This window comes from Carassius gibelio, chromosome B12, assembly GCF_023724105.1.
Source record: "Carassius gibelio isolate Cgi1373 ecotype wild population from Czech Republic chromosome B12, carGib1.2-hapl.c, whole genome shotgun sequence".
NCBI lineage: Eukaryota > Metazoa > Chordata > Actinopteri > Cypriniformes > Cyprinidae > Carassius > Carassius gibelio.
In genome coordinates this window covers 6,461,233-6,470,697 of record NC_068407.1, presented here as the reverse complement: position 1 = coordinate 6,470,697, position 9,465 = coordinate 6,461,233, and the positions used below count along the sequence as shown (strand labels likewise).

Below are 9,465 nucleotides of genomic sequence, written 5' to 3'. Positions count from 1 at the left end.
TAATTTACTGATTATTTTCAGTAAATGTCGATATACTGAGAAACTTTCAAGTAACCACTAATTAAAAAGGGCACTGAGAAGTGTGTGTGTGTGGGGGGGGGGGGGGTAGTCTGTCTTCTCTATAAGAAAAATGTAATTGTACTTGTAAAGCGCAATCATTTCAGATTTATTTTAAGCACAAGATTACAAAGCAATGGTGAAATGAATGAACAGGTCAAAACCTTTTTTTCTACCCCATTACTTTTGCACAAAGTAAATTTTGACGACAAAAAATAAAACTTACATGTTTAAATATGTACAGCATTGATAAATTAGTATTTAAGAGTTTCTCTCAACTATCAGTGCATTTAAAGCAGAAAATGTGGGGGGCGTTAATTTAACCAGTACATTTAAGGTGGTAAAACACAAAACAGTAAAAACAAACTTAAATCAGTAGTTTCATTTGTTTTTTGTTTTCATGTGAACCAAACTTACTGAAATGTCTTTCAAGGCCATCTATGAGATCAGTGAATAATGTCCTGATATTTTAAATAAAACACTGTTTAAGCCAAATAAACAGCATCAAAATAAGATTTAAAAAAATATATAAATTTCATGACTCAGAATGCACCCAAGCACTCAACTTCTGTTTTTAGGGCAGTATAAAATGGAAAGACAAACTTTGGTGAAAAATGTGAAAAATGACAACAAAAACATAAATATGACAGCAGATCAGAAACAACAGAAACAAAGCTAGATAGTCTCAAAACAAGGCCAAAACTCTCCCAGATATTTACAGTACATAGCAGTGTAAAAATAGGTGCACAATTAGCATTTAATATGTATAAAGCACAGAGAGGAACGCTCATGTCTGCAGCAAGCTTACAAAAGCCGAATGAGATCCACATTCAGTCAGACCTGCTGATTTGAGATGATGATGATGTATGAGAGTACTCAACGTCCTTTCAATATGAACTAAACAAACATAAATGTCAGACAACTCAGAAAGCCAACTGCACGATAACCTTCAAAACTCAAGGTCATTCCTGAGATTAAAATCGCTCCAATCCAGCGTTATGGCTTCCGTTTATCATTCGCCTGTTTTCCAGGTCCATGTACAAACTCCTTTTTGCATGTCTCCATGTTGCCCTACTGTCTCTTCAGAGAGGAGGCTTTCTTCTTCCTGGCAGCAAGCATCTCATAGAAAGGATCTCTGCTTATGGCAGCCCTGGAGAGAATGACAAACGGATAACTTTTTTTTTTTTTTTTACTTTCGTAAATGATGCATTTTTAGTTTATTTTTTTCACAATTTACAAGCTGTTTTTGCTATTATATCAGTGTGAGTATTAATGTATTGTATCAATATTAGATCCCCCTGTGGATCAGACAGAGCTGAGTATATTAAGGATGTCTGTATGAGTATTTAGTAGAGAATAACTGAATTACAAACTATTTTTTGCTATCATATCAATGTGATGAAAAAACTATTTATAAAATTTTTTTTTTTTTTTTAAAGTATACATTATTTTAAATTATTGCTAGGATGAAAAGCCTGAAGTGCAAAAAATAAAACACACAAAAAAGTAATATTTACTTTTTCAATTAAATAAAATTACCCTTAGAAAGAGTCCCTGCTCAATATTGACTGAGTTTTGCTTTTATATCACACGTGATATGAACAATGAGAATTACAACCAAACTTCCAGTGTGATTTTATATTACTTGTATATAGCGGAAGTATTAATTCATATTTTGAAAGAGCTTTTATTTCATTATTTTCATTTTGGCTTTATTATAAATATTATAAATATCTTGTAAATATCTTACATTTATATTTTATTTCAACTAACACAATATTAATAGTTTTAATTTCAGTTTTAAGTTTAGGTTTAGACGATGCATCTTCTGTATTTTATATCAAATATATTAACTATTAATATTAATAATCAATAGATTCAACTGGAGAATTTTAGAAATAGATGGCAATGTGTTTTAAATCATCAAAAATAAATAAAAATACAACAAATATATTACAAACATGCCACTACAGATTTTTTTTGTGAGCAAAAAAGTTTTGGGGCTTGTGATTCTGGGTTCAAGTCCAATCGGTGTCAAATTGCATATGAAAACTTGTGTCAGGACAAGATGAGAGGAAGACTTACTTGATGCTTTTGATCCACTCATCTTTCTCCTCTGTTGTTGGTGCTGAGATGCGGTAGAACGTGTGGTTTCCTTCCACAACCCGTCCATCTGCTTCAGTCTTACAGGCTTTGATGACCTGATCCTTGTTGTCTGGGATGAAGAGTTCAAAGCAGTTCTGTGTAAAGAGAGCTACTTTAATCACAAGGATATTTCACTGGAGGTTACCAGAACAATGATGCCAGTGTATGAGCGAGATTTGAGCACACCCGTAACATGCGTGTTTTCAAACAAACATTTTCAAAGTCTTCTAAAAAAAATATTATCATCATTATTAAAAAACTTTAAAAAAAAGAAAATAAACTAAAAAGATACAATAATATAGAAAATATAATATAAAATATTATATGTAGCAATATTTATTAACTAATAATAACTATTAATCCCCCCAAAATATATATAAATTTAAAAATAATAAGACATAACACTAATCAAACACTATTGCTAAAATATATAAAATAATACATAAATACAATTATTAATAATCATAAAACTTAAAAGGGAGGATAAAACAAAAATGCACAAATACAAAATACAGAAAATAAAATGAAAAAAATTTAAAAGCATGCAAACCAAACCATAGTTGCTAAAAATAAATATTTAAATAATAAATTAATAATAATAAAGTGAGGATAAAACCAAATATATATATTAGGGGTTGCACGACTACTGATTTCTACTAGTCGATTTTCTATTTTAAAGAAAAACTCGAGTTACTCGACTACTTGTGGTTCATGCTACTGTAAATAAAAAAAAACATCAAAATATATATTTTTTATCAATAGACGTTAATTTGGCTGTTTGATTGGTGAGCGCGCTGTGCTTATTCCATTCATTCATATCATATCGTAACTTAAGGTTTAAATCATTGCCTTTTAAACATATACAAATAATAGAAGGTGTATGATGTATTATTATAGGTGATATTACTGTTGCAAAGCTCTGATTTCTGAGAGATGCACAGAGAGACAACAGCAATGCTGTTTGATTTGCGCTCTTTTCATTCGTAAAGTTTACATGCATTCACTTCACACTCGTGACTTTAGAGGTCTGTTGTATAATATTGCGCTGATCCCCTGACTCAACGGTTATCTACCAAACTCCTGACTGTGCCAGCTTCAGCCCAGTGTTCAAGCAGACTTATTCTGAATTTATTTGTCTGTTACTCCTTTTTGAAGCCATTATCCGTGCAATTTCGAAGAATGAATTATTGAATTATTACATATTTAAATTTTGCATGCAACATATATAAGGTCATAGAAAGTAACAGCTACACGCAATATTGTAATCCTAAAATTCATGTCGTATTTGCAAACTCTTTAATGCATGCTCGACTAGTCGATTGTTTCTGACAGCGCCGACTAGTGGTTGAAATATATATCCATCTATCTATACATATATATATATATATATATATATATATATATATATATATATATATATAAAACTCCCTTTCTACAAAGTAATTTAAATGTGAGAATAAAATGATGGAAAAGTGAGAGAAAGCTTACTGGCTTCTTGGAGTCATCGACTTCCCTAATACTGAGATTTTCCAGAGGAATGATCCCTCTCGGCTCTTTATCCTGGAAACAGATGCAGTAAAGGAAGCATGTGTGACCGCAGTAAAACACAACGGATGACTTATATTTACATTCAATCAATTCAATTGCACTGCAATAAAACAGATTCACGTACAGTGGTGTATTCAAAATAATACAAACAGTTGTCAGTCAATATGAACCATCTCCTCTTCCACGTCTTGACCCGTCCACCTGTGGATCAGACAGAGGTCAGTTTATTAAGGATGCCTGTATGAGGATGTGGTAGAGGATATCTGTGGTGAGCAGCGGAGACATGAGGCACAGCAGCAGCAGACAGACAGACACGTGTATGAAACTCATATTAGCAGAGGGCTCAAAGCCAGTTACCCAAAAAACACTGAACCAGGCACAAGTTTAATGTGTTAGTGTGCAAATTAGTAAGAGAATGTGTTATTAAATGAGCCTGATGTACAGAATGCAGGAATGAATGCAAAGCTCTCTCTTCAGTAAATTATCTTAATGAGACCAGAGATCTACAATATAGTCATTGAAGAGACAGAACACCCCAAAACACTAAGTTATGATTAATTAAATAAATAATAATACTATATAATAATTAAATACTTTTTAAAACTTTTTTTGAGAAAACTATTCTTTTAGAACAGCATGAAAACTAGTCGGAAAGCTAAAGCACAGCATGCTTATCAAATCCCTGTTACTACTGTGTGTGTGTGTGTGTGTGTGTGTGTGTGTGTGTCTATATATATAAATAAATATATATATATATATATATATATATATATATATATATATATATATATATATATATATATATATATATATATATATATATAAACTTAAACGTGAGTATAAAGCAAAAAATAGAAAAGTACAAACAGAAAATAAAAACTTACAGAATGCTAAACCACTATTGCTAAAATATTAAATAAATGACTTAAAATAAGAAAAATTAAGAAAATTGACACATCCTTAACAGAAATATATATATATATACATATATATATATATATATATATATATATATATATATATATATATATATATATATATATATATATATATATATATAAAATACAGAAATGTAACAAAGTACAGACACTAGTAAAAAGTAATACATAATAAAAAAGTCAAATAAATATACAAATAAAAAATAAAATAAAATAAACAATCACTCAAATGAGCATTTCATTGCAAACTGCATGAATTGTATAACATTATATCTGCTGTGCTTGATCTAAATCTGTATCTGTAAGATCTGTATTAATTCTTGTGCTATATCTCAAACAAGCACACATTTTTACTAGTGCTGTCAAACAATTAATCGTGATTAAGCGCATTCAAAATAAACGTTTTTGTTTAAATAATGTTTCTACTGTGTAAATGTATGTGTGTGTGAGATATATATATATATATATATATATATATATATATACACACACACACACATATACAAGTACATATTTATGTAATTTATATTATATATACACATTACACACACACATATTTTGTAAACAAAAACTTTTATTTTGGATGTGATTAATAGTTTTTTTTACACACAAACGTGCACACACACACACACACACACACACATCTGTTTCCTATGTGTAAGCATCATGTAGCGCTCGCAGAACTGCATGTAAAGACTGCAGAGCGGGCAGTACTTCAACTGACCACATGGCTGCAGTAGAGACCAACACTAACACTAACAGACAGGATGATCTCCAAGAAGATGGAGAAAGCTGGCTGAGAGTCATCACAAGCACAGCAACATCACACCAGTTAAAACTCAAGTGAGGCAAACAGACTCAGACACTTTCATTTTGATCAAATTAAATATGTGTTAAATTAAACAGGAAAAAAAGACAAATGGAGTAAATGAAAGCGCAAAGCACCTGGAAGCAAAAGCTTAATGAGCTTGCTAAAGGAAAACCAGTGTACATACCTCCTGGAGAAAGACAACATCAAATCAAAATCAAATGTGGAAGAAAGAAAACAATGAAGTTAACTACCAAAATAAGCAAAATATTGTAACAAAAGACTGTAATAAAACACTTGTGTGTGTCAGCCTGGTGTAAAATCCAAGCTGAGCTGAAATATGAGCGGCATGCGGATAAACAAGGAGGTTGTATCAGCTATTTTAGATGAGCTTTGGAATATAAAGCATTTGGCCTCATGCTTCTTGACTATTACTTTACACAATGCAAGACATTCAATTCACAGCTCTGATTAAATAAGATATTTCATCTAATTTTGGCATTAATGAGACACTTTATGTTTAGGCTTGGACATGTGTCATCCAGTCCCATTTCTTTATCTTCCGAACAGAGAAACTCTCACTCACCCAGTTTGAGCAGCCAGCCCTCGCGGTCGGGGTTAAAGAAGGTGTGTGTGAGGTCATTGCCGTCATCTTCAGGTATCTTGAAGGGCTCGTTCTTAATGCTCTCATAAAGGTTCTGCAGGAGTGTTTTAAATTGAGTGGTACTTCAAAATTAACAATTCTATTTAGATCTTAAAATTGTTTGGGAAATGAAAAATGTAATTGCTACTAGCGCAACTAAAAAAAAAATGTCCATGTTTGGCCAATAGTCTGACTAAAATAAAAACAAAAAATTAAATAAAAATTAAATAAAATAAACATTCTAGTAATTAACAACACACACATATACATACATATATACATGCTAAAAATATTATTAATAATAAAAAAACAATAACAACAACAAAAAATTATTATAAATGACAAAAAGACTGTTGATGGACACTGACCCTGAGCAGGTCTTCAGGCAGATCTCCTCCATCATTGATGCCTCTGTTCATGCCTATGAATCGCTCTGCAGATGGCTTGTCCTTCACATTAGGATTGTGCAGACTTGTGTTCAACATGATGATTGCGAATGAAAGCACATAACATGTATCTGCAAAGAGATATATTTAGCATTTACAGGAGATTACATGTACAAACTGGCCCAAATGCAATGAATTAACTGACGTCTAAACGCATGAGTTTAAACACTACGGAGTCATGCTCATTTTACTTACACAGATGTCATGCTAAGAACAAATTGGCGTCCAAATAGTGCTTAAGCCAAAGTTTCTTGCATTGTTAATCCTCTCTGTATTCATAATTTTATAAATATATTCATAACACCCTCAACACCTCTCAAATGTATATTCATTACATGAAATGATTGAAGAATCTATTGTTGCTAGAACTTCGTAGCAGCCAAGGAGAATATTTACGTTTCTCATTATTTTCTCTTGATTAAATGCAGCTAATTGCTCATAACAGGCCATGTGTAGCCACTCTGCAGAGCAACATGTGGGCAGCATGGAAGTGCACTACATCAGCGGCACTCTTTACATGCATATTAGCATGACTAAGAGCATGGAAAATTTATGAAGAGAGCCCAAGACGTGTATGAGTGGGTGTGGGGAAATTGCAGAGGGACTGGGTCTTTGGGTAAACAACAGTTTTGAATTGAGATAATCAGTGTCATTTTATGCACTTTGTTAAAAATATATATATATTTGTTTTGTTTTTAATTAAGTAAAATAACATTTAAAACCCAAATAAATTAAAAAATACATATATTAATAAAAATAAAAAAAATCATACAAATTTTTACTATTTAAAAGCAATGGAGTGCATTCAACATAATATTTGTTTCTGCATAAATAGTTCAATTGTATTAACTAGTGATTTTTTGCTGTTGTCACAACCCATTATAAAAACAGATTATTATACATACATACATACCTGTGGACTGAAAGACACCGGGATTGCATTGACAGTAACGCTGGGCAAAAGCCTCCATCATTCGATCGATCTTCTGAGCTTCACCCGGTAACCGGAAACTCCATAAAAACTGTCTGCATGGAGCATGGGGAGAAATTAGCTGTATTAATGAGATCATAATGGCATAATGAGACTATCAAATCAGTTTGCTGAATTTTTTAAAGGAGATCATAATCTACACATCTGTATTTTGTCACCTGAGTGCCTGAACCAGGTTGAGGTCTGTGAACTCATGAAGCTCCACAAAGGCATGAAGAACCTGAATATTGGACTCATCCCTGGAAAGGAGATACATTTGAACAGGAGATCCAATCTTCGATCAACAGCAATGATTTTACAGTGACATCTGATGAAAAATGGTACAACTAGATATGTTTTTCCTTCAGGGAATAGTGTTACTATGTTTTATGAACTCAATTAAATACATAAATTTGTAAAGACGAGACTTCCACTAAAACATATGCCTCTGAAAACCTTGTCTGTAGTTATAGAACTTGTAGCGTTTACACTTTGAATTGAATTATGGCTGTGATCCTCCTCTCAGACGTCTCCAATGAGCATTAAATCTCACGAGGGGGATTACGTCTGGGATTTACCGTCCGTGTGTAACTAGCTCTTTCTTCAGTGAGGAAATGGGGCATGTCGATCATATCAATGAGCTGCGAATGCATTAACCCACTTCGGGGGTCCATCCATTAAGCTCTACACTCCTTCATCCAGCTCTGCATTGCTGTGACCTCACTTCAGCAATGATCTTGGGATTAACGATTGATTTTCCTCAGGTGACAGAAAATAATGCATTTGCATTTATGCAGGTGTTCATTTAAAGAAAAAGCATTATTGACTCATTAAAAGTTATTGGAATGAGAGCTAAAGTAACTTACAATAGAGATGATTAGTTGTGTATTAATAAAAAAAGTTATTTTTTTTGTGACCGTTAATAGAAAATATACTTTTGTACTTTTTAATATACCATCCACTTTTACCTCAAGTTATTATTCATAAAATAAGGATAAGTAAATAATTGTACAATGTTCATTTTTCAGCTGGACTGTCCATTTAATTTAAGAGCAGCCATGCACGTCTATAATTACACTGAGTGCGGAAAATAAATCCTCCACACATATTATATACCTTTCCTTCCTGCTCTGACAGGTCCCTGATGACCTGGCACTGACACTGAATTTCAGTCCATCAATAAATGTGTAAGCTGACCCTTAACGCAAAACACAGCACTTTCACGTGGGCACAGGCCATCTTGATGCAGTAGATAATGGCTTTTGACAGACTGAAGTACTGGACCAGCTTATGATCGGTGAGGTCATCCTCCCTTGAGCTCTGATTCTAGATATAGCAAATTCAGATCTTTAAAAAAAGCCTAAATCTGTTTAACTTCCATTAACCTAGTTTTGATCATTAGTAAATTGTTAGAAAGAACATGTAGCCATGTAGGACAAGTAGCCTTTGCATAGCTTGCAATAAATGTCTGGTCCATAATGCAGCTCATTCTTTCGGTGGCCCAGTAGTGCACAACACTACAAAATCGCCACAACTAATTTCAGACTAATTTCGTTATGCTGTGCTAATTGTGTTGTGTTGTGGCTAGTTTTCATTTTGTTGTGACTTGTTTCCATTGTGTTGTGCTAATTTTGTTGTTATGGCTTCTTTCCGTTGTGTTGTGCTATTTGGTTGAGTTGTGCCGATTAGGTACTCTGTATCCTTATCGGCTCTGATACAGTCATTTTCTGCATTTTCTGCTGTCAACACACTGAGGTACAGAAATTATACTCTGATTATAAAAAACAAAACAAAAAAAATTCAGTATCGGTATCGCCCGATACTCAATTTTTTTTTATCTCGGATCGGAAAGAAATGGTATCGGTGCATCCCTAGTTATGCTAACTGCGTTATGTTGTGCTCATTTTGTT

The 9,465-nt window shown here is 32.8% G+C and overlaps 1 protein-coding gene across 5 annotated transcripts in view; it reads right to left on the bottom strand.

Moving 5' to 3' along the window:
* Nucleotides 1-142: 142 nt before the first annotated feature.
* Nucleotides 143-9,465, bottom strand: part of LOC127968966 (cytohesin-1) — a 57,342-nt gene continuing 48,019 nt past the window's right edge. For 3 of the 5 annotated variants that reach the window (XM_052570473.1, XM_052570475.1, XM_052570474.1), the window contains exons 6-13: nt 7,735-7,815; nt 7,499-7,611; nt 6,508-6,656; nt 6,082-6,194; nt 3,875-3,953; nt 3,691-3,762; nt 2,143-2,297; nt 143-1,207 (exon numbers count right to left, since the gene is read on the bottom strand). In XM_052570473.1, coding sequence (XP_052426433.1) covers nt 1,129-1,207; nt 2,143-2,297; nt 3,691-3,762; nt 3,875-3,953; nt 6,082-6,194; nt 6,508-6,656; nt 7,499-7,611; nt 7,735-7,815 — 841 coding nt within the window. In that variant the 3' untranslated portion in view covers nt 143-1,128. The remainder of the gene's footprint in view (nt 1,208-2,142; nt 2,298-3,690; nt 3,763-3,874; nt 3,954-6,081; nt 6,195-6,507; nt 6,657-7,498; nt 7,612-7,734; nt 7,816-9,465) is intronic. The other 2 variants (XM_052570470.1, XM_052570471.1) reach the window with 1 other exon arrangement.